We start from the raw sequence: 26,444 nt of genomic DNA, 5'->3' as shown, positions 1-26,444 counted from the left end.
TTGTTTTGACGATATTTCGCATTGTTTTCTTCCTTTTTTAAACATTGTCCGTTTAATTTAATTTTTCTGAAGATAGATCAAAAAATTTGGCCCTTTTTTGAAAGCCAGGATATTGCATTTTATTAGCCCATTTATTAGAATTAGAAGCGCCGCATACAAGAGCCCATTTTTCACTCATTTCAATCCTTCCTTCAATTGTCATGTTTAACATAGCAAAATTCGGATCATAAAGCCATTGGATGCAGTGAAATTATTACATTGTGAAATTCTTTTTATCGCGATTGGACGTAGTACCTGAAACAAAGTATGGTCTTTCTATTTTGCCCTGAAAACCTCTACTCGCACGCTCTGAATTTATATTAAAAGAGATCGGGGTGTCTTGATCTTTCGGGAGCTAAATAAATCATTTGTAATTGTTCATTCGTTTAGGTGTCCATAAGTGGTATCGTGGTTGAGAACGTAGCTAACGTGGAGAGTCTGGACGCCTTCCGATCTCTCCGGACCCTCCGAGCACTCAGACCCCTTCGAGCCATATCCCGCTGGCAGGGCATGAAGGTAATTAAAAAACACAATACTTAATCAACTCTAATCAGGTTTTGAAAGAATTATTTCAAAATGTTTATCGGCGAAGTAAAATTTGGCATAATAGCTTATTTCTGGGATGAAAATATTTCAAAAAATTGTTACCCAAAAATGACCCTTTGATAAAATCGTCTGTCTGTAAATTGTCTGAAAAGTAACCCTTATACGGTCGAAACGTTCCTGCTCAAAAACTACTGTGGGGTCCTTTCCAAACGAGTTTTTTTTTGTTATTATTTCTAGAAATTTTATTCATCATTTGAGTATGTATTAATCGACAGGGTGGGTTTGAAGCAGATCAGTTGATCTCGTTACCTACCGTTTTATAGTTCAGTGCTGTTAATTTTCTGGAAAAAATGAGATTTATGTTTCGATAACTTTGATAAAATCATTGTTCTTCTTCCTCATCACAATGAATTTATCGTGGTTGAGCTGGCCCTTTTTTTAACACTTGAAAACGTTTGCGAATGAAGAAGCACAGTAAGTTGATAGTTTAATATTGGTTTTTGTTTGTAGATAGTGGTGAATGCACTGGCCTCTGCCATCCCCTCCATCCTCAATGTGCTCCTGGTTTGCATAGTGTTCTGGCTCATCTTCAGCATCATGGGAGTGCAGCTGATGAAGGTAATCACTTCTGCATTTTTTCTGGATTCTTTTTTTAAAAAAAATGTACGTATTTAACACTTATTTTGCTTTAATGTCACATATTCAGTAAATGATGAGGCAAAAATTCAATTTGGTTTTATATTTTTTTTTCAAAAGCTAAAATTCGAAATATCTGAATGAGTAATTATACCATATTTATCAAATTTAGAGAAGTTATTGGAAAACTATGTTAAAAATCGAAGAAGAGGAATCTTATTGAGCAATTTTATGTCTTTGTCAATGCAGGGTCGTTTTTACGCCTGCTACGAGAGAGCCTCAGGGGACATGTTGGAGTGTGGAGACTTCCCGGATGTGGAGATGACGAGAGAGTGGTGTGAGAACCACACGGAGTACAGGTGGACCAACCAGAAGGTCAACTTCGACAACGTCCTAGCCGGATATCTGGCTCTGTTCCAAGTGGTGAGTTGATGTAACACAAAAATTATTACTTGGTAATCATAAGAAAAATAACTTGCGGGAAAAAGTCAAACATTTACTCAACTTTTTGAAAAAAAAATTACAAATTTTGGAATTTTTGAAATTTAAATAACGTTAAAATGATGCAGTTTGTTCTAATAAAATTTTTTCTTATGCGCGAGCTCATTATTTGGTGACTATTGTTGGCGTATATTTTGTCCTATCATAATAATTTTCCGTGATTGTGTGCTGCGTGTTAGGCGACGTTTGAGGGTTGGATGGAGGTGATGGCTGCTGCGACTGACATCACAGACTATGACAGACAGCCCTGTTTGGAGTCAAATATCCTCATCTACCTCTATTTCATCTTCTTCATCATCTGCGGCTCCTTTTTCACCCTCAACCTCTTCATCGGAGTCATCATCGAGAACTTCAACCGACTCAAGAAAAAGGTAACCCCACCTATCACACCCATACACACACACACACACACACACACACACACACACACACACACAGTCAGACGAACTAGCTAAACAAAAGCTACAAATCAATCATCAGGCATCGCATCAGACTATTTTGATTTCGTCAGCTAAAACTCGAAAAAATTACACACGAAAAGTTATACGACCAGAAAAATAGACTAAATAAAAATGTTCGATTTAAGTGGGTGATACGTAGGAAATGGCTAGGATGCAACCTATTTAATGGCAAAATTGTTACGTTTCGTGAAATCAATTGAAGCTATAATCATTTCTGAAAAAGTATTCACAGCTAACAATGTTTACAGTGAAAAAGCAGCCACTTTTTCACGCGTAATCCTATTTTTTTTAAAATCAGAAAGCTGATTTTCGAAATCCATAAATTTTCTCATACTGGGACCTTTATTTACAATAAATTTCTTCCTAAAGAATTTCTACTTTGATCGGTATATTCGGTATACTTAATTAGCTGAGGGTTTGGGCACTTTCCCATTATAGCCCTCTTATCTAGTAATAAAATGTTTAAGACCACACACTCTATTTCTACTATTATGGGCCATAGTCGCACACTGGGCTATAATTAGGTTGGGTCTACAATAAGAAGAGTCTAGGGATAGATTGAGGTTATCGTTGGCAATCGAAGTTGATGCTATTCTGCTTCTGAGTAGTTTCATCCCACGTTATTTCAAATTAGTGTCATGTCGATTGATTAAATGATTTGACAACAACTGAACTCGATGAAGCTAGCTCCTTTAATTTTATAAAGCTTAGATGTAGTGATGGAAAAAGAAATGGCGCAATTTTATTGATAACTGAAGATATTGTAATCTATTTTGGTATTTTCCCTTTACTCTTTTTTTTGCCGCAGAGCCTCAAGGACATTAATTTGTTTCAAATGTCACTATTTGGGCAGTGCTCGCAGGTCTTCCTACTTTGACGTGTAATCCAATTCTTTTGAGTGTTGAACTCCGTCGCAAATTTTAACCTTAAATTTTAAAAATTTTATGAGAAATGAAAATATGTGCGGTAATAAGCTTTAACGCATTTAAAATTTATGTGAGAAATATTGAAAGCGTTTTTCAAACTCTTGCGTATATCATCCATTTTACTGTGATCCTAAATCTTATTGTTTCGAGGTTTTTTTTATAGTTTAATAGATTATTGTTTCGACCACTGAAAGTTAGGAGGAACTTTGTATTCTGGTTTTACTTTTTCTTTTTTTTTGTTCTCCAACCAAAATCAGGTACCACAAATAACCGCCTGAGAGGGTTGAGTGAAATATCATATTAAAACCTTGCAGATGGGAGTCGAACCCCGTGAAATCATTGGCAAAAACTTCTGCAGTGTACAGTAAGACCGGCATATTTTATTATGAGTTGATGAACATAGTTCAGACTCTTAAATATGTCGCTATGATCTTTTTCAGGAAAAGACTTGAAATTTGTTCAGGCTCAAATGTACTTTTTTGCGGTTTGACTTTCGATTTCTTTTGAATTTCAGATCATTTTCTCTGTTAAAAAGAAGACAAATTCCACTATCGAACAGCAAAAGTGTTAAGTATCGCTTTTCTAGAAAAAATGTAATTAACTTCGAAGTTCGAAAATGGAATTAATTTTCAGATTTCTCAACAAAATAAAAAATTTTGCCTATTGATGATTGTTCTCAAATTGGGTTAATTTTCTCAAAAAAGTGTCAATCAAAAATTGTTCAAATTCAAAGAGCTTTACGGCCATTGTTTTTTTTCAAGTTTTGAAATTTGACTTTTTCGAAAAAAACTATTCAGTAATTTTTTCTGTTTCTTTGCGTTCATTAATTCTATTCCAACTGTCTGTTAGTTAGTGTTTAAAGTTTTTTAAGCCTTCGTGACTTAGGTGTTATTGTGTGAGAGTTATAATCTCTAAGTCACAGGTCGAATCCGAGACTTAGCCGAATTTTTACTAATTCGAAGTTGATTTCTACTTTTTGATTGCATTTTATACATTTGTTTTTTGTGTTCTTGTTAGTGTTTGCGAAGCGCAGCTTCGCTTATGTGTAAAAAAAATTTGTTCTTTTTCTTAAGTGTCTAGGTGTACCCGAATGTTACGGTCATGCTGAAGTTTTAATGTAGATATTAAATTTGGGGCATAGAAATTGAAGTGATTTCATTGTACATTAACGTATATGCCGATTTTTGACGTAATATAGACTTTAAATCTATTGAACAAGGATAGCCGGCTCCGACCATACTCTTAAAAAACACAATCTTTTTTTTTCAAATTAGTGTTTTTTTAAAAGATTCGAACAAAAACATAGAACTTAGGCATATACTACAGTAAAACAGGCCAGTTGGAAACCATTTGTTTAAAAAAAAACGAAAAACTATCTTAGTAAAAATTCTGTTCAAAAAATTTCAAATTTTGTTCATTTTTTTGCAACATGTTTGAAGTTTTTGATTCCCAAAATGGCGCTGACAAAATCCAAAAACTAACTTTACTCTAGTATAACTTAGATTTCATGGCCTAAATTAAGCTTTAATGAGCTATTGTAGGCCTGCACGCTCACCTTTATTTGCTCGAATTTGGACCAGAAATCAAAAATTTTAAACCTGTTTATCTCGACACTTTAATCTGACTTTAATATGATATACAACTCGACCCATTCCAATGATTTTTGTCGTACCTGCTTTTGCGTGGCAAGCAACAAGAAAAAAAAACTAAAATATATCCGAATACAAAGTTCCTCTCCACTTTTCAAATGGTCGGAACAAAAACAATCAATTGTCCAGTTGCGGTCACGAGTTGGCATACGTGGTGTTTTCACCAAGAATCTACTGTGTTCTTTTTAGTAATTAAATCGTAATTGATCAATATGTCAAACACACTACTTTCTGTGTTCGAAATACTTGATTGTGCAAGTTTTTCATACTTGCTCTGCAATTTTTTCATACCACAACATCGAGAACTTGAGCTCAAAATGAAAAAGTCATTTCATCTGCGATGATGTTTTCATAAAGTATTGGGGTTTTAAATTGCTTAGTTGTTTACACTTGCGAACAGCGTAATGTGTTAGTACGAACCTTTTCTACTAATGTAACTCGAAAATAAAAGTGTTCATTAAAATTGTTCACTTATTTGTGTGCCTTTTTGCTATAATCACGATCTGTAGCATTGGAAATTTCATAGCATCTGTTCTCTGCTTTATTTATGGCTAGTGTTTGTGATTTTTTTTTGCGTTTTTGGCTGATTGATTAGTGCATGAGACTCATGTGCCCTCTGTCGCAGTAGGTCGCAGATCGAATCCATGTCGCAGTAGGTCGCAGATTGAATCCGAGTAGTAGCCGATTTTTTTTTTTTTACTAATTCGAGACTTATTTCTACTTTTTCTTTTTGCATTCATGGAGCTGCTTTTTGTCGTGTTCCCGCTAGTGTTTGCGAAGCAAAGCTTCACCTCTGTGCCAATAAGCCGTACTAACTTGTGCGCACCTAATTTCCATTGATTCTAAATGCTCCAAGCGCACTCAAGCATTAATTATACGAAAGTGGTAAATTCATCCGCGCTTTTGGTCGTCAAATTTAATTAAGGCATGCTGTAACTGGTCCAAGTAGTTGGTTACTAGTCAAAAGTTATCATTTATTCTATAACATTGCCATGGATGAAGAAATATAAAAAGAAGAAAAACAATTTAGACATTTAAAGGGCATTCGAAATATTCCGGTCATTGTCATGATATCAGCAATTTTACTGATTTTTATATTAAAATGTCCGTCGTCTGTATTGCGGGTGGTCGTGGCATTTTCTACGTAATCTATAGGTATAAAATTAATGGGCGATCCAATATTTCTTAAATGACAATTTTGCTGACGCTGCTGTGTGATCTTGAAAACTTTGATATTGAATGAGCGGTCTTATTGCATGATTTTAGTATGATGGAGAGGGCCCAGTGGACATTATGCTAACTGAAACTCAGAGGAACTACTACAATACTTTGAAGCGCCTAGGAGCACGCAAGCCCAAAAAGACTGTGAAACGACCCAAGGTACACTTACACTTCACCAAGCACACTTTGATTTTCTCGATGATTATTGATTTTGTTTCTACAGGAATTTTCTAGAAAGATTTTTTTTGAGTACTTTTTTGATCTTTGGGTTACCGTTCTCCATTATTTCCAAAACTCGACTTAAAAAGTGTTCGCAATCTGTTTTAATTTTATCACCCCCTTTGCATATTCCCATGTAATTTCCACGTTTTGACGCACTGCAATCTGGGTTTTGTTTCATGTTTTTACCAATCATCTAAAGCACATTTCATCTCAACCCGAAAGCAGCTGGGGGTAGGGAGGATCACTTTTGACCCAAGTACCGAATGGCTAAAAGTTATATTTGCCAATCAGGCTGCAGTATTCAAAATTGTGAACCAAACCAAGAAAATGCTGACAGAACATACAAAAGCTATTGGCCGCTCGAAAATTTTCGGCCATTCGCTCTTTCGGTTGTGAGGTTCTTGCCCCGTCCCTACAGGCTGCACGTTTTTGTTAACCTTGCCTTAAATTGAAGCGAACTTTTAAATGTAATTGACCTTGAAAATTCCAATTTTCCCCTATTAAATTCCAATGTAATTTAAACAGTTCCACGGTCATGAAGATTGGGTAAGATTTGACGCGTGATTTCACCCCTGAGACAGTTATTAGTTGCAAATTTACTGATTAATTCAAAATTGACACGAAGCCAGCAAACAATTGATTTTGCTACACTTTCAAAAAAATTGTTGATATGACGTCAAGTTTATATGCCACCCCGTACTTGTATCTGGTTTTTGTTTCAAATGAAAACTTCTCGAGTGATTTTTAAGTTTTTTCTGTAAAATCAGTTAAAAGAAAAAAATAATTGCATTATCATTTGCTTTTGAGGCAGCCGAATTTTACCAATCTTTGATTTCGCTTTTGGCCGAACCTCTCAAAAAGCATAAGCGAAGGTTTTTGGCTTGAATAAATAACGAAGTAACTTTTAGAGACAACTGCATAAATAATCATACACTGTTACTGACTTTTCTGAAGACTGTTTCAGATCACAATAAGCATCTCAAAGTTTTGCTCATAATAACAGATACTAACTGATTTCTAACTATTTAGTTATAACCCTTCTTCTTTTCAGTGGTCTGAAAACCAGGTAACGATGAATCATCAATCAAATCATCTGATCAGTGTATTCGGGCCTTTTCTATTAGTCCCTTACTAGTAAAAACTGGCTAATTAAGAAACTTCATATGAAGGAAACACATGAAATTGAATTAACTGAGCATTTCAAGAGCAGAACTTATTTTATTCACGGGGTAGGTTCAGTAAACCGAACGTTCAGTAAATTACCAAATCAGTATGCCGAATTGCGTAATAATTTAGAGAATCGATTTTATAACTAAAAGAATAGCTTTAAAACTAAGCTCATGGAAAGCGCAGTTTCGTTTCATTTTTTGTTTCATTTTTGGTTTGCGGAAAAACTTTGACATGTACAAACTTCAGTCTTGAATTTATTTTTTTATTGATCTGCTCCGCCAGTTTGCAGTTCAATGATACCTCGATTTGCTGACCTACCGCCAGTTTTCTCCGTATTGCTGATTTTACTCTTCCTGCCAATTTCTGGAGGGTTCAAATAGAAAGGATCCGTTTATTCTATATATCATATCATAGCTAATGTTAAATGGCTGTCAATTGTGAACAGTATGCTTCTAAATCGATCGAAAATGAGTTAATCAGATTTAAAGGTCCGGCTGATAATGCATGTTTAGTCTGTTTGATATGCCGAATTGAATTAGATTAATTAGTTCTTAATTCTATTTCATCTGCAGCACAATTTTATCTGCCAATTTGGCGAAGTTATAGATGATCGGTGTCAAGGTTTTAATCCATTTTCGACCGATTTTGACATTGCCAGCAAATAAGCGTCAGCAGTGCTTGTATCGTATCATGGTTGTACTGTTATGGTTTAGTTTTGTCTGGTATTTCTTCAAGCACTCTATTCTCGCAACAAAAGTCTGTCAACTCGCAACAAAAGACAAATCCCAATATAATACCCGCTGCAGTAGCGCCAACGTGTTACGTGCTTGCCAGCAGAGCGTAGAACCTTATACGAAATTTAGAGCCGGTTATCACCGCAAAGCGGCGATGCGCGCTTAGCGCTCCCACCGTTGACCTTTAATCAAAAATTTTTAGTTATAAAATAAATCTCAAGTTTTCCGAGTTTTCGCGTGCCTTACATTTGCTGGTTGTCTTTTGTTGCGAGATGTCGTGGTACCCTTTACTTCTATGCAGGGGTGCATTAAACGTGTCCTCGATTATCACCATGAAGTTGCCGATATTTTATGAACTCAGTTAAATTTAAATGGTTGTTATCTAAGCATACAGTATGTCGGTAAAACTTGTCCCCAACTTTTAGTCCACTAATGCACCTTTCTCCAACGTCAACTCACGCCAGAAACAAAAAAGTTGTTAAAATTTTTTCGTCATATACCTTTAAAAACTAGTACAAATTGCCGCCCATGGTGTATCTGAAAAATATCAATTTGCTTAGATTAACAAATTTTGGAGTGAGTAATCCTCTTGAAACCGCATCTGGCGTTTGATGAGTATTCAGGCCGTTCTAAGTTTTTCGGTGCCATGATTAAAATCTAAGTTTTTGTCATCTATGGACATTTTCTCTCAAGAACAACGAATGCTTAAAGTTCCTCAATTATGGCCCATTAGAAGATGTCATGTAAAACGAAAAGGCGTTCGTGGTTTTTTCTTGATGCTAGTAGTCTTGTTTTTGTTTTACGATAAACTTACTTTGTCAAAAAGTTTCTTGAATCAAAATTTTCAATATCATAACTTTCAACGCCATATTTTTGTAGGCGCGGCTTTTATTCGAGGGTGCCTTTTGAAGGACGTTTTCTCAAATTCATAAAAAATGCGTATCTTAGTTTTTCTGATTCATGAAAAAATTTTTGACGTAAGGGATGGCTTCGTTCAATGTGGGGTGGGATGACTCTTTCCAGAAAATCCAATAAGTAATATAAGTTTCATCAAGAAGTTTTCATTTTAAATTTTGAGATAAATTATCGAATCGAAATTTTTTTTCGAATTAATTTCAATTTTTGAGATTAACCCAAGTTTTTTTGCTTGTCGCGCTATCAGTTTACGTCCGGGTAGATTTTAAAACTCATTAGTAGAAGTTCTTCCGATATTTCTAGTCGACAGTCTGGTATTCCAGGTTGGAGTGAGTTAATAATCGTATTTGCGAAGTATCGCCGATCAATGGTGATGTCGATTGAGTCTCAATAATGAATCAAGAAGTGAGATAGATAGAAAATCGTTAATAGACAGACTAATGGCGAGGAATCTATGGCTATTGATTTAGTTGATTTTGTCAAAGAAATGCTTTTATTTCGATTTGATTCATTTCGGTTCTAATTTTTGTTTTTTGCTTTTACTTGGCACTGAAAAAAAAGGTATGTACAAACTTTCATAACTGCAGAAAATTTGTTGTTTGTTAGTTATGGTTGTATTAAATTTATTGTTCCATCCATTTGAATAATGTGGAGGAACTTTGTATTAGGGTGTGTCTTAGTTTTTTTTCTGTTTGTTTTTGTTTTCCACGCAAAATCAGGTACCAGAAGTAATTATCGGAATGGGTCAAATTATTTATCATATTAAAGCTCTTTTAGTCGCGATTTGAAAGGCGTTTAAAATGTTCACCATTTTTTCTAGTGTTGAGAAAAACTGTTTTGAAATTTTTAAAATTTTCTTCTTATTTCGAGCGAGTAAAGGGAGCCAGCATGCTTATTTATATAAGCTGTGAAAACCTAATTTTTCTTGAGTTAAGTTAGTTTCTGAAATTATTTTGCGCTATTTCCAAAATCTTCGAAAGAAATCAGAAAATTACTTAATAATTTGTGTTTCTAGTCATTTTTTCAGAAACTGTTTTATAGTCGGCCTATTTGGCTATGATTGTCGAATATACGTAATTTGTATTTTCTGTTCAGATCTTACTATCGCACAACATAGAAAAAACGACACAAACTCCAAAAGATAAATCTGTTTTTAAGACTATACTTGAAACATTCTGTGTGCTAGGTGCACAGTAACCCGCTATCCTTGTTACCCTTGCAATAAGCAAGGGTAATGCAATCGGGTTCTAGACATTTTATCTCGTAAATAATTTTGATCAAATGGTAATCAGCATAGTTAATCATACGAATGGTTGATTAACAATATGGTTACTGTATTGGCCCTGTGTTTACGTTAAGAATTGCTTTTATTATTTTATGGGAATCGAAATTTTTTGGTGGATTTTCGGCACAGGTAGTTCGGCTTAAATTCTGTCGGCATATTTTCCTAATGTTTTTTAAGTTATTCCTCTTAGTTATATTGGTTTTATAACGACTGATCTCTAACAAAAAAATTTTGAAAAATCTAAATCACCCTCTTACGCCTTTTGTAGTAAAATTAGAATAAATGAAAAAAGGTCAACATTTTTTTTTCTGAAAAAAAAGCTAAAAAAAACATTTTCGGCTGTTTAGTTCGTTTATTATAATAACTTCAAATTCAGTCAATTATCCAGCGCATCTGGCGTAGAGGTAACACATATGCTTGAGACGATGAAGACTTGTGGTTCGAATCCAGCCGGATTCTGTTTTTTATCTAGAATTTTTCTGCTTTTTCATGCAATCGTCGGTCTCTTTTTTTTAGCTCTTTTCCCGTTGCATGGGATGTTTTTGAAGGTTCAATTTTTTTTTTCAAAATTTCTGAAGGCCACTAGTGGAAGTAATTGATTTATATTTTTTTCGGTGCAGTTTTTTTGCATTTTGTAGAAAACTTTCAAATTTAATTCTTACAAAATAATTTATTTTGCTTTTTTTTCAGAAGTTTGCTTTGTTGGTTAATGAGCACGGAATTATTAAGCATTCGATTAATATTCTAGCAATTAGCTTTTTTTTCAACATAGCACTTTTTTAAATTAGCGGCTTTCTTCTCAATTTCTGTCTGCCTGTTTGTTGTGTTATGTTTGAGTTGTATTCCAGAATTCCTGTTTTATGGATGTCGACTTAAACTCTGTGGGTTTAGTTTTCGAATTTACTCTTGCATTCACTACATATAAAGCATTCGTGGCACTTTGTAAGCATTATATTTTTTGGATTTTGAGCTTTTTGGCTGTCGGTTGTAATTTTGTCGGGTTTTCTACCTAATAATTTGTTTCCTACTCTGGCTCTATTTTTGTAAATGCCTAATATCAACTTTACAAGGTACTTTTAAAGAAACTTGAATAAATTTAATCATGAAAAAACTTCTTTTTTATTTTAAAATTTTTTTCTAGTGCCTTTTTTCATTTTTTTCTCCGCTCGAAGTCGCTGCTACTTCTCAGCGTCATGTTTTTAAATATTATCCTTGTTGTATTGCAAGTGTTGCGAAGCTCAGCTTCGCCTCTGCGTTTAATATGTTTATATTAGTTCGGTTATTTTGAAGAACTAATTACTTTTAAGTAACTTTTGGGAAAAACTATGAAGTTGTTTCAAGCTTGGTCCATGGCTGTGGGTGTTGCCGGCCTCACAGCCATGGACCAAGCTTCACGCTATCGTATAAGCAATGCGACAAAAAGTTGTTTCGAAACGCATAGTTTTGAACGAAAAAAAGGTGATTGATTTGTATCATGTTTTTTTTTCTTCTGATAATTTTTTTTGCTGTGTTGGCATAACATGAAACTTTTTGAGAAAAAAATAGGAACAAGTTTTGCAGATAGCTTATTTAAAAGATTTTGAAAGTGATAGTCGACTAGGCGTTTATTTGAGAATATTTTTTCTATATTAATGTCTGCGTTGCAATCATGGGAGTTTTTGATTTCTTTTCTGCTACTTTTGATCAGTATTAGTAGTAAAAATATAGTAAAATTAAATTGACTGCCTCACCAGTGCAATTAGAGGATATCTGTTGGTGTTTTAGCTCAAGCCAGCGTCAGTTTCTTGGCTAAAATTTACACGTTTCCTACTTACTACCAAGTTATAGTGGGTAACTTAATGAAACCTTGTTTTTGTTGGACAATAAATTTTTTGGACAAAAATAGTTTGGAATGGAGATTTTTTTTCCTTTTTTGCTTTAAATTAAAACTTCAAATTGTTGCGCATTCATCAAGCAACGAGCTAGCCCCTTAAAATCATGTTTAGTTTAAGATCATTAAAGATTGACATTTTTCGGTTGGCTTGCTGATTTCCGACAATTTGACGTTACTCCAGTTTCATTATGTGTGACCGATCATTCATGCATTCAAGCGTAAAATTGCTAATCTGCCATTTGGCAGTAACTGGAATAAATTTCGTTTAATTGATTTTCCATTGTAACGTAGGCGTTCTTGTCACAAAGCATTACCATAATTTAAAACAAGAAATGCATCTTAAATTTCAGCTGCATAATTTAACATAGACAAAAGCCTTGTCGGTTTCACATATTGAATATCAAACTATTATCTAAAACGTCCTGATATTCAAACAGTAAAACGATACATTTTCCTACGTTTTCCCTGAATTCTTTTTTATGTAGTAACTTAACGGATAAGTGCGTTTGATGATCATATAAGTATGAAAAAACCAAATGCTTAAAACGATCCACTGGTTCGCAATGTCTTGTATCAAAAGATCTTAAATGACTTTGTTGGAACATTTTGTCAAAAAGGTGCCGGATAATTTTGACAACAGAAGGTCATGATGAAGTTTTTGGAGAGCTTGGCAAAATTCAATGTTCTAGACTGGAATAAAAGCTCGAAATGTTTTTTTTTGAAAATCCAGCCCTACCGTCGGCAAAATTTTGGAATACCTTCTAATTTTTTTAAATTACTCTGTTCAATGCACTATGCATAAACAAAGCATCTGCGTTCCCTAAAAAGGATGATACTTTTTGGAATCTCGTAACTTGAATGGCTTAACGAAATTATAAAAGTAACATTAGGGCTTTAATGCAATTATGTCACAACGATTCTCTTAAAAAAGAAACATTGAGGATAGAAATAGATTTAATTTGCATGTAAAGTCTGAATGCTTTGATATTGAAATTTTGCTTCTTGCTTCAAAGATGTGCGGTGACAATCGACGCATTTAAGTTTGTAGATGTTTCGCTTGCTTGTCGAAAAATTGATATAATTTTGCAGAAACAAGAAGACAGTGAATCAATCAGTTGAAATTAGTCTTAAATCCCAAGTTTGGGTTTTAAAAGTAGCTGCAAAAACTGACTGTTTTTAGAAAAATTATTAAGAAACAATCGGTTGCCTGCATTGTAGATCATTTTATTTCTGAGTTAGATGTGAAAAGTATGGTTGCGAGATAAGATCTTGGTGTTATACGTGGTTGTGTCGTTTCAGAACCAGATCCTAGCGTTCTTCTTTGACATTTCGACCTCGACCAAGTTTGAGATAGCGATAGCCATAGTGATTCTGTCGAACATGATCACTATGGCCATGGACCACTACAAGATGAGTGACATCTGGAACTATGCGCTGTTCTGTCTCAATATCATGTTCACCACCATCTACTCCCTCGAGTGTATTGTGAAGATAGTGGGACTGAGGCAGCAGTACTTCCTCTACGCCTGGAATATATTCGACTTCATCATCGTACTCGTCTCAATCACAGGTGAGATCTTAAGCTGATATTGCTTTGGGGGGTGGGGGGGGCGGTTCGCTGAAGTATAAAAGTTGAACAGATTGAGGCAAGATCAGGTGATTCTTTTCAAAATTTCTGAGCAAAATAAGTGAGCAATCCTCAACATAATGTAGCATACGAATCTTTAGTTCTTATATAATAGATGTATGTATTGCGTACTTGATTATTTATATGATTATGGTGGATTATGATTATCTTTCTGTTTGGATAAGTCACATTGATTTGGAACATTTCTGCAACATTTGAGGCATATTTTTCAGGAAACTAGTGTTTTTGTGCCCTTAAGGCCAAAATTTGCGGTTTTGGTTGCCCGCGATTCCCTCCTCGGCCACCCTTTAAAACAAGCTATCGACTTTTTTTACAGTAGCAGCTCAAATGAAATTAAATATAAAAGTTGTTTTGAAAGCTTAAATTTTTCGCTGTTTAGACATAGTGATAGAGGCGGTGGTCGACAGTAAGACCATGTTCCTGAAACCCGGGACCCTCCGAGTAATCAGACTGTTTCGAATAGGACGCGTGCTTCGACTCATCAAGGCGGCCAAAGGTATCCGGAAACTCTTGTTTGCCTTCCTGATTTCAATCCCCGCTCTTTTCAACATCGGCATGCTTCTCACATTGATGCTGTTCATCTACGCACTTATCGGCATGTCGCTCTTCGGCTACACGATACACAACGGGATGCTGAACGACCGTGTGAACTTCGAGACATTCTCGAGTTCAATGACCCTTCTCTTTCGACTGATGACGTCAGGAGGTTGGAATGAGATCCTGGAAGCTCTTATGGTCGATAACGAGACGACCGACTGCGACCCTGACATGGCCATGGCCGGAATCGCGGGCAACTGCGGTGTGAAATGGGCGGCCGTCGCATACATGGTCAGTTTCCTACTTGTGACGTTTCTGATTGTGATCAACATGTACATTGCTGTCATTTTGGAGAACTTCAACCAAGCGCATCAACAAGAAGAAATCGGAATTACAGAAGATGACCTTGAAATGTTTTACTCTGTCTGGCAGAGATATGATCCCCAAGCTACCGAGTACATACACTACCTGTTGCTACAGGACTTCTGCGATGACCTTGACCCCCCGTTTAGGCTGCCGAAGCCAAATGGTATTAAAATTGTGACTCTGAAACTGCCGATAAACCAGGACGAAAAAGTACACTGTCTTGACATTCTGAAAGCACTTGTTAAGAGTGTAATAGGAGATTTTGACGACAGTGAGCAACTAACCGAACTGCAAGGAAAGATTGAAGAGAAGTTCAAGGAAAGTTTCCCGAATCTGAAGATCAAAGAAATAAAATCGGATACTTTCAGACGAAAGCAGGAAGATCATGCTGCTAGGAGAATCCAAAAGGCATGGTTCCATCACAAGTTCAGACAAAATATTCGGAGAGTTTCTTCTACTTATAAAACCCTGCAGTTGAACCGATCTAATATGCCGTCGGGAATTGAATCCGATTCGAACTCGGTGAATAGCCGAAGCAATTATCCGGAAACAATGAGTGACCAACCGGGTAATACGACACAACCCGAGATTAGTATCATTCAAGCACCGGGACCATCTTCGCCTACTAACTTCTCTACCCCTCTAATTAATAAAACTCCCGCAACACCTAGAGTCTCAAAGAAACCCATAGCACCACCTGACCCCAAAACCAACCCTGGCACCCTTTCGATATGAAAATAATTTCAGTTTGGTTGTGAAAAAAAATAACCCAACTGGAGATCTTAGTGCAATACGAGAAAGCTGGCAATTCCCCTTTTATCGTCCTAAATCGGTGCTAGTTTCAACCCGAAAACCACAACCCGAAACAGTTGCAGGCATGATTAATTATCGGCCAAGTGACCGTCGGCAAAACTCTTCTATGACTGGAAACATACTCGAGTCACAGGCAGTTACGATAACAAAAAAACTCCTTTTGAGGCCATCATTTTGTTAAATTTCTCTTTTTTCTTCTCATCTGTCTTTTCTCACTCATTCGTGCCTTAATCTTCCCTAAAATGTAGCAGTTACTGAATAATCGGAGTGGAGGAAGGTTATCATTAACCCACCAGTTAAAAAAGATCAGTGAAAAAAATCGGCAAAAATTGATGGAGTGCATTTTGGGTGCTACACATCATGGCATTCTTCATTTCTTCATGCTCGCAGATCAGCACAACTAATAACTTTTCTTCGCAATACCAAATCACCGCTGTAATTAAAGTTTGTATTTCTAATTTATTAAATTAAAATGTAATTTATGAAATTTATTGAATCGCAATAAAATGTCACAGCAAGTCGAGTTGTTGTCTTGCAATTTCTATTCTCATGTGCAATTTAATTTTACAAATTGATGAGGAAAGCTATGTAATTAGATTTGGAACACATTTTTATTTTTTGAATGGTTTCTTGATAAGCAACTCAGTCTATTAAAGTTTGTTTAAGAGTAATGAACGTATTGAGTACTCTTATACAGGTCTCGGTGATTTTTTTCGTTTTTTAAGGAAAAACTCTCAAATTTGTTCATGCTCAATCTTTTTTTTTCGCGGTTTGACTTTTGACTTCCTTTATTATCTTTCTTTGTTAAAAGGGAGGCAAACCTCACTATCGAACAGTAAAAATGTTAAGGTCCAAAAAAGAACGATTTCCCTCGAAATTAAAACTTTACCCATTGATCCATCCAGTTTTCTCAAATTGGATATTTTTTATCAACAAAGCACCAATCATACAGTGTTCGTGAAATTCAAAGAGCTTTAAGGGTATATATCTTTTCACGTAGATTCGAAAGTTGAAGTTTTTTCAAAAATAAATCAGTTTTTTTTCTGTTTCCTTGCGTTCTTGACTTTTTTCTAACTATGAGCTGGCAATGTTTTGTTTTCTTGCTCGAAGGTTGCAGAAAAGTTCGCTACCACTCATAAAGGACAAAGTTATCTGAATTTTTTTCAGGGCCGCATTTTGTGTGAATATTTCTTGTTATTTTGTTTTTGCTCATTACACAAGCAACCAAGTGTTTTTTACGTAGCAAAAAGTAGACATGCCTTAAAGTAGACTTTTCGTAAGCCAATCAAATTAGAGAAAAGAAAACATTTCGTACGTTTGTATTCTTATCTTTATTTTGATTGGCTTGCGAATTGTCTACCTTATAGCATGTTTAGTTGTTTACCGCAGTCCCTGTGTTATAATCCGACTAAACTCTTTTTCATTCAAAATTGCACATTTTGCTGCACAGTCTTATGCCAAATTGTTTCTGCGCTGTTATTTGAGCAGAATCCAGTTTATCTTCTCTATGAAAATTCATTAATTGCTATTTGTAATAAACATGAAATCTATCTAAATCTATATCTATCTATCTATATCTATCTATATCTATCTATCTATCTATCTATCTATCTATCTATCTATCTATATTTATCTATCTATCTATCTATCTATATCTATCTATCTATCTATCTATACTATATTTAAATGCTAGTGAAAGCTATCTCCCATGTTTAAGCATAATAATTTTGCATGTTTAACGAAAGAATTTTTTCATGTTTAAGCTATATCATTTATTGCAATACTTAAGAAAATTTTTCATTTAATTTTCGGCAAGGTGGTTAATTTTTCAGTAAATTTTTTTGAGGCCAAATTAAGTCTGTCTGTATACCTGCTTTTTTAAATTAATTTGATTATGTCTGACTACCTGTCTCCTAATTTTTTTAAACTTTTTTCTGTCAAATCTATTATATATTTAAATGCGGGCTGCATTATCTCGCCATGTTTAAGCTTTTTGAACGTATTTTTTGCATCTTTAGCAAAAGATTTTTTTCACGTTTAAGCTATATCGTATATTGCAATGGTTAAGGTTTTTTTTTCGATTTTCCCGTTTAAATTCAGTTTTTATTTCATCAAGTTTGTAATTAGCAACCCAATAGTTGGATGTTGTCAGAGTTTTCCCAGGTTTTGCGATTCTGGCCTCCATATATGAAGAACCAAATCCTTGTAGTTTTCGAGATATGACGTTTTTTTTATCATTTCTTCTTTTAATTTGGAAAAATTCTAATACGTCGAAGATCTCAGTCCTGTTGTTGGATTTTGTGAGGGTACTCTCAGAGGTTGCGAATTTTGCCTCTAATTATGGCTGCTCAAATCCGTGTAGTTTTTGAGATATGACGTTTTCGGATTTGAAAAAAAAAATTCAGAAAACTTAGATATGAAAAAAATTCAAAAATTTTGATATTCCCATCTCGTCTGTGAGGCTCTGTCAGGGTACTCTCAAGAGTTGCGATTTTTGCCTCCAAATATGACTGCTCAAATCCTTGTAGTTTTCGAGATATGTCTTTTTTTAATGATTTTCTCCGAATTTTTCAAAAAAATAGATGTTAAAAACTTCCAAAATTTTGAAAATCTCAATCCTGTTATTGGAATCTGTGAGGGTACGCTCATGGGGTTGCAAATCTTGCCTCCGAATATGTCTGCTCAAAATCTTGTAGATCTCGAGATATGACGGTTTTTAGGATTTTCTCAGAAATTTTCAGAGAACTTGGGTATGAACTTTTTTTTTATAAAACTTGAAATTACTATCTCTCTAGTAAGGCTCTTTCAGGGTGCTCTCAGGGTTTGTGATTTTTGCCTCCAAATATGACTGCTCAAAACCTTGCAGCTTTCCAGATATGACTTATTTGTGATTTTTAATTTAAAAATTAAATTAATTTTCTTTTCAAAGTTTGAAATTTCCAACCTGTAGTTGGGGGCTGTCAGAGTACTCTCAGGAGTTGCAAATCGGGCCTCCAATCAAGAATGCTCAAATTTTGTTAGTTAAAGAAATACGACGCGTTTTTGTGATTTTTTTTTGGAATTTTCAGAAAACTCCAATTACAAAATAGATTACTAAAGTGAAATTCCCATTCATGTAGTTGTGTGCTATCTGAGTACTTTCAAAGATGCTATCTGAGTATGAGTACTTACTTGCGATTATTGCCATCTAATAAGACTGCTCAAATCTTGGTAATTTTCGAAATGTGAACTTTTTTCTGGTTTTCACAGCAAAATACCTCTTTTTAGAAAACTTAAGGTGAAGTTTCTCAAAATTTGAATTTCCCAACGTTGTAGTTGGGTACTGTAAGAGTCCAAATGCGACTGCTCAATTGCTTTTAGCTTCCCAGGTGTGACGTTTCTTAGTTAATTTTAAATTTTTCGAAGAACTTATATAAAACTTCACAAAATTTTATGGTTCTTCAAAATTTGTATAAAAAACTTGAACAAAATTTTTGCAAAGTTTGTAAGTACGAACCCTGTAATTGGGTGCTGTCAAAGCACACTCAAACAATGCAGATCCTTTTTCCAATATATGCTGTTTATCATGAGTACCGGAGGTGCGTTGTACGCTAGTTTGGTATGAAAGTAGTAAAATATAGATAGTGAAAAATAGATTAGTAGTGAAAGTATAGGTCATTTGCTTGTCTGGGAAGCATTCGATTTTGAGTACGATCACGAAGTGGGCTTGATTTTCTGAGGCTGATATTTTTTTCAAGGCTTAATTTTGGTTTTGCTTGAATTTTCAGGAACAAACTTTATTTGCTTATTCATTAGCTCTAGAATTATAACAGCTGTGGATGTTCCATTATCGTTTGCAGAACTCAAGATGCACAGGGTTTGGCTGTTGTGTTCGAATCTTTATCGAAAGATTTGCCAGGCCGAATGATTTGACTGATTCGTTTCTCAATTTAGTGACCTCTGCTGTAAGTTGAAGCTACAGCGCTATGCTTTTTTATCGGCTGTGATATTTCCAGTTGATTAATAAAAAAAAAAATTTGATGAGGGATATGGCGGTTTTTCAAAAAATTCAAAAATTTGTGTCTACCTCTATCTATGCCTACCAATCTAATTTTCAGAGTTACTATGAAAACCCAACTTTTCCAAACTTTTGTGCACAGCAGAATAATTAAAAAATGTGCAAAAAAAAATCCAGCTTTTAGACATTTCTTAAAGATTTTTACAAAAAATAGCGTTTATCGGAGCTCACGTCCTGTCGATGTTAATGTATGTTAGCGTTGAAGGCACCCTCAGAAAAACTCCTTTAAAGGACAATATAGTCAGCAAACAAAATTATCGGAGTTCTACACAGTGATTTTTTTTTAATGTTTGTATCGGATCCAAGTTTTGACATAAAAATTTAACATTAACTCAGACTCGATCACCAAGTGCTACGAAGTTTCTGAAATCTCAAAAAATCTGATATTTTAAGCAGATAAAACTAAAACTGCAAATGTAATAATTTTCATGAGAAAATATGTGACTAAAGAAAAAACGAGTGTGGCTGAGTGATGCCTGTACAAGTAGCACAGAATTATCTTCTAGAAAACTTTTTCAAACAAAAAATGATTTACAATTGCATTTATTTCAAGTAAGTTTAGTTTTTTTAAGAGATGAGAGAGGAATAAAATCTAGCACTTTTGTAAGTAACGGGCTTAGTTGACTACAATGTATTTCAAAAACAGAAAACAATTTCTGAGATTTTAGTTTTTTTCAATTATTTTAATTTTTTTTGAATTTGTCAAAAAACATTAGGCATAACTGTGATATCTCGGAAAACCTTTAGCCTACACTGACTTGTTCGTACTCTGTGTAGCTCTGAGTCTCCATTTGGTACTATTTTTATTTCGTGTTCTGACAAGCTGAATAACGAAGTCGTAAATTGCGCCGCTCGGGATATTATCTTGCAGATTTTACGAACTGGTTTATCTGGCGGCCAGTATTTGGCGGGTATCGGTTTGTTCCTTATCTTTGCCATTGATGCAGACACCTGCGTTGTCTTTCCCTGTAACTGATCAAGTCACGTGAAAAATTCTGCCTTTCTTCCGAGTCGATTTCGTCTGTTGATGATAAAACAGCCTTATTAAATTTTGTTCACGTCTGTCAAGGTTGCTTGAACTGCACCGGTGTAAAAGCTTATTCGGTTTGCAGGCTGATGGGATTTTTGAACCTCCTCGGTCTGCTGGATGACTAGAAGTGCCTGCTGACAGTGTCTTTGGTCACGTCAGCCTGTGCTGGCTGTCGGGCTATACATTTTTAGCTTAAGCGGTATGTGAGTTTATCTAATCACCTTCCTAATCACCTATCTACTTTATTTTTTTCGGCAAATTGAATGGAAGATTACTTGTCTTCGGCCTCTGAAACGACTTTTCTTAATCTCTTTGTCCTTAAGCTGTGGATGTTCCATTATCGTTTGCAGAACTCAAGATGCACAGGGTTTGGCTGTTGTGTTCGAATCTTTATCGAAAGATTTGCCAGGCCGAATGATTTGACTGATTCGTTTCTCAATTTAGTGACCTCTGCTGTAAGTTGAAGCTACAGCGCTATGCTTTTTTATCGGCTGTGATATTTCCAGTTGATTAATAAAAAAAAAAATTTGATGAGGGATATGGCGGTTTTTCAAAAAATTCAAAAATTTGTGTCTACCTCTATCTATGCCTACCAATCTAATTTTCAGAGTTACTATGAAAACCCAACTTTTCCAAACTTTTGTGCACAGCAGAATAATTAAAAAATGTGCAAAAAAAAATCCAGCTTTTAGACATTTCTTAAAGATTTTTACAAAAAATAGCGTTTATCGGAGCTCACGTCCTGTCGATGTTAATGTATGTTAGCGTTGAAGGCACCCTCAGAAAAACTCCTTTAAAGGACAATATAGTCAGCAAACAAAATTATCGGAGTTCTACACAGTGATTTTCTTTTAATGTTTGTATCGGATCCAAGTTTTGACATAAAAATTTAACATTAACTCAGACTCGATCACCAAGTGCTACGAAGTTTCTGAAATCTCAAAAAATCTGATATTTTAAGCAGATAAAACTAAAACTGCAAGCGTAATAATTTTCATGAGAAAATATGTGACTAAAGAAAAAACGAGTGTGGCTGATTGATGCCTGTACAAGTAGCACAGAATTATCTTCTAGAAAACTTTTTCAAACAAAAAATGATTTACAATTGCATTTATTTCAAGTAAGTTTAGTTTTTTTAAGAGATGAGAGAGGAATAAAATCTAGCACTTTTGTAAGTAACGGGCTTAGTTGACTACAATGTATTTCAAAAACAGAAAACAATTTCTGAGATTTTAGTTTTATTCAATTATTTTAATTTTTTTTGAATTTGTCAAAAAACATTAGGCATAACTGTGATATCTCGGAAAACCTTTAGGCTACACTGACTTGTTCGTACTCTGTGTAGCTCTGAGTCTCCATTTGGTACTATTTTTATTTCGTGTTCTGACAAGCTGAATAACGAAGTCGTAAATTGCGCCGCTCGGGATATTATCTTGCAGATTTTACGAACTGGTTTATCTGGCGGCCAGTATTTGGCGGTTGTCGGTTTGTTCCTTATCTTTGCCATTGATGCAGACACCTGCGTTGTCTTTCCCTGTAACTGATCAAGTCACGTGAAAAATCTGCCTTTCTTCCGAGTCGATTTCGTCTGTTGATGATAAAACAGCCTTGTTAAATTTTGTTCACGTCTGTCAAGGTTGCTTGAACTGCACCGGTGTAAAAGCTTATTCAGTTTGCAGGCTGATGGGATTTATGAACCTCCTCGGTCTGCTGGATGACTAGAAGTGCCTGCTGACAGTGTCTTTGGTCACGTCAGCCTGTGCTGGCTGTCGGGCTATACATTTTTAGCTTAAGCGGTATGTGAGTTTATCTAATCACCTTCCTAATCACCTATCTACATTATTTTTTTCGGCAAATTGAATGGAAGATTACTTGTCTTCGGCCTCTGAAACGACTTTTCTTAATCTCTTTGTCCTTTGATTCAGGTCATTCCTCCAGCTCGCATCAAGCGATGGATTTCTCTCTGTTAATTTTTCTAGGATGTCTAATCTCCCTAGTGTATCAAATGCATCTTGTGCAATCTTCTGTTGTTTGCTGCCTTAGCTACTTTTTTTTGGGGGCACTGACACTGTGTGCTTCTTCATTGCCTTCCTGAACCTCGGAGAGACGCCACGGTTTGTAATTTTTTCTTGAGTGCATTCGCTCTGTTCGTTGAGTCTGTTAATTTGCTCAGTTCATTTGGCTTCAGCATTGATTTTTCGAGCTTCTCTTCACCTGAATTTAAATAACTACTAAAATTATCCCTAATTTGAGAACATTGTCATTTAGGTTTCCGGCTAGAGTGACGTTCAAAGAGATATTTCTTAAGAATAGGTTGTCGTGTTGTACGATTATTTTCTAGGATAGTTTTGACCGCTGATTCGAAACTATCGAATATGGGATCCAAACGCATAGTTAACAATTTGCATTGTATTGTACGAAAGCATCGTTTTCGAGTTCACATTTTTCGTGCTAGATGAGAAAATGCTCACAAAACCTGCCCTCACGCCGGAGGCCATCTGGAACAGAGAAGCCAATAGCGAGGATGAACTCGATGTGGTGTACAAACCAACGTACCTTCCCGAACCACTGTGCGAACCAGCCGGACCATCCTCCATGGGAATTAGAAGCAAAACCATAGGCCAAAGACAGACTCCCCCCGAGACAAAAAAGCACATCTCACTTTCGGACACAGACGAGGACGAACAGTTCGATCAGGCCTTGCTACAAAAGTTCCCAATAGGTGCGCACCTTCCGCTTAATAATATACCGTATGATTTACAAAAAGTAAAACGGTCTTTTCTCGCAGAAAACCCAAAACATGACATAGCAAATATTAGAACACGAAAACCAATTCGGTGGCTTACACAACAGGAAAAGCATAAATTAGAAAAAGCTCCCTTGGTGTTCCTGAAAGATCGATTTAAAGGACCCCAAAACACTATAGATCCAGCGTTAGGAAAACGCCTTGAACAAGTAGCTCGAAAATCGGGAACCATTGCACGCAAAACAAAAAATGCAGGGGTATTTGGGCCACAATTCAAAGTTATTGAAAACGGGTCGATAATTAATTACTCCCCGCACACGGCATGGGTTCGGGAGGACGGAAAACAACCAAGGGTCATAAGGCACGACGGACTAGCATTTGTACCTGATCCAAGGGTGTACGGGAAATGTAGACCGGCTCAGTTAAAAGATTTCGTAGCATACAAACACTTACCAAGAGCAAAATCCCGTATTTTAGACAAAGACATCAATCAAAACGTACCAACTGGCTCAAAAGTCCCAAAGAAGACAACAGTAGACCATGGTAACCGGGGGGGAAAAAACTCATCAGCAACAACAAGCCCAAAACGGAAACCACCACCTAAGAATGTCGAAGAATTGATACGACAAACGACCAGCAGACGGAAGCTAGGACATGATAGGCTCCACAAAATAATCCCACCAACAGCTAAAGCCTCGACAACACAGACTCAATCGTCAACCACAAACCTAAAGTCACCAAGCCGGAAAGGTCAAGGCAGCCCAAGTAAGATACGAAAGGAGGCGAACAAAAACATCGAATTCGAATGTGATACATCAGTTTCCCTCTCTTCAGACGACTCAATCATCCAAGAATTAAAACAGTCACCGCAAATGCCGCCAGCCAAAAAAGTAGATCGGAAAACCACGCCGCCACAAAATTCGAGCGCAAACAAAAATGCACAATCATCAGTTCCAAACCGTCGATCAACACGAAACAAAACAAGCGCCTTGGCACAAAAATTCGGTAACGCAATCCCGATCAATACAATCGCAAAGAACACTACAGTTGAGGAGGTATGCCTCATAACGGTGCAACAAAATACATCCGAACCAACTGGCCAGACGATCGCTGTCCACGAATCTTCGACAGACATCGAATGTATAGAGATCAGTTCAAGTGACAAAAAACCGTGCCATTCTTCAGAGAAAACACCGGAACAGATGAGAATTAAAGAGTCCGGTGAAACAGGCGGCCCAACGGAAGCGGACACACACGCACACGAGACATCACCACAAAGTAGCTCACGAACTCAACTAGCCTCAGGAATAGATACGTCAACTACGTCTCTCAGCCCAAATAACCCCCAACAACGAGCGATTAGTTCACGCTACGTCATAGGTAGATCGGATGAAACGCCATACTCTCCGGATAAATCCTTTATTGACAGTTTCAACGATGCCATGAAAATCCTCCAATCCATCTCTCCACCCAAAAACTCAATGACTTTCCAGAGGGAATACGAGAAACAGGAGCGACCTAAACGTCCAAGCAGATACGTCAATGAGGAAGGTAACAATGAGCCCAGCACGGTACAAACCCCACAGACATCATCGGACGCATATACTCAACCGATATTGAAATTAGCATTGGATGGAAACGACTCCCAAATTTCACACAAGGACGCTACGGATACTGCTAAAGATATATGATGTATTCATCATATAAGAAACAAGGGAAATGTTATCCACACGGATACAGTACATACAAATATGAACTGTTATCCATTCGGATATTAGAACTATGTGTATCTAAAACATTACATCCATTCCAAGTGCTAACCATATACTTATGTAATACTATGTAAACTGAACTATATAGAAGTCTGATCTAAATTAAGTACCTATTAAACCTAACACCATATTCAATAGTTATTTATAAGTCTCTGTCTCTCTCATGATTTCGAGGTCAGATTCGAATCAGACTTAACTTTAAGAACTGAATTTAAGTTGCTCTCAATCTCTTCTCTTTCCAATTCTTAGTCAGCGATCAAGCATAAACTTTGACAATCGATATTACACAGTATATACCTCAGCAACTGGCTGAGGGTATAACAGTGGTCTCTCATTAGGCAGAGTATTTGGTTAATCAATTTTGATTTACAAAAACAGCTAGTTTTGCTTTTTCAAATCCTAAATAATTGCCCATCCTCAAACTCCTCGGAAAAGTGTGTTGGAGAATCGAGCCTTTCAAAAACTTGATTATTTTTCACTCTTTGATTTTCTGGTTTTAATAGGAACCAAATCAGTCCTCAAAAATCAATTGAAGTTAAAATCCTGAAATAAATGAATAATCCTGAATAATTGCCATCCTCAAACGCATTGGAAAACTGTGTTGGAGAATATGGCTTTCCAAAAACGTGATTATTTTTCACTCTCTTAGTTTTTGGTTTCAATAGGAATAAAAAAACGGTCCTAAAAATTCAACTGAATTTTTGCGTTTCGTCCGGTAAAATCTGTCGAAGGTTTTGAGAGTTAAACGAGTTGGTAGACTTGGAAATTTTATCATACATAGAGCTCGATCTGCAAGATTGGCAGACATCAATAGCTTCTCTGCATCTTCGACCACCGGAGATATTCAGTAGCGTCCACCATCGCCTCTTGACTCGGATGTGTGGGGTCGAGATATAACAGTTTCCTCAAAAAAAATTGGAATAACCAACCGATTGTCTATCACAATACAATCGATGATTACATCGTCGTCGGTCGTTCCAGAAGTTGGCCATTTTACTTCCCAATCTTATATATTCTCCTCTGTTTGACTGGGATGTGTTTCCGTCAGTTTACCCAGTTGGCTGACCTTTATCGTCAGTTCTGAAAGGTCGGCGTCCAGAATGTTGTGAAGTCCTTTGGTGGTTGACTTCTTGTCTGCTGAGATGGTGGGCGTCTTCGTTGATGTTATTTTCCTCACTGGTTCAGCCAGCATTGTTGACTCACGTCAGTCTCTCTAATCCAGCAACTCTGAGTTTCGCTAACCTTTTAACATAGCTCGTCCTGTTTCTCGTCCTGATCTCAGTGTTTCAGCCGGTTG

The 26,444-nt window shown here is 36.0% G+C and overlaps 1 protein-coding gene across 7 annotated transcripts in view; it reads left to right on the top strand.

The window, feature by feature from the left end:
- The window catches only part of LOC134844148 (sodium channel protein 1 brain-like), an 84,043-nt gene extending 68,118 nt beyond the window's left edge, over positions 1-15,925 (top strand). For 5 of the 7 annotated variants that reach the window (XM_063860681.1, XM_063860677.1, XM_063860678.1 and 2 more), the window contains exons 18-25: positions 430-555; positions 1,096-1,203; positions 1,471-1,644; positions 1,902-2,093; positions 6,025-6,138; positions 6,727-6,747; positions 13,478-13,748; positions 14,206-15,925. In XM_063860681.1, the coding sequence (XP_063716751.1) occupies positions 430-555; positions 1,096-1,203; positions 1,471-1,644; positions 1,902-2,093; positions 6,025-6,138; positions 6,727-6,747; positions 13,478-13,748; positions 14,206-15,464 (2,265 nt within the window). In that variant the 3' untranslated portion in view covers positions 15,465-15,925. Of the gene's footprint in view, positions 1-429; positions 556-1,095; positions 1,204-1,470; positions 1,645-1,901; positions 2,094-6,024; positions 6,139-6,726; positions 6,748-7,252; positions 7,268-13,477; positions 13,749-14,205 lie in introns of all 7 variants that reach the window. The other 2 variants (XM_063860682.1, XM_063860683.1) reach the window with 2 other exon arrangements.
- Positions 15,926-26,444: the final 10,519 nt, after the last annotated feature.

Source organism: Symsagittifera roscoffensis, chromosome 4, assembly GCF_963678635.1.
Source record: "Symsagittifera roscoffensis chromosome 4, txSymRosc1.1, whole genome shotgun sequence".
Classification (NCBI taxonomy): domain Eukaryota; kingdom Metazoa; phylum Xenacoelomorpha; order Acoela; family Convolutidae; genus Symsagittifera; species Symsagittifera roscoffensis.
Note: the sequence above shows the minus strand (reverse complement) of the source record. Positions and strands in the feature narration are given on the sequence as shown.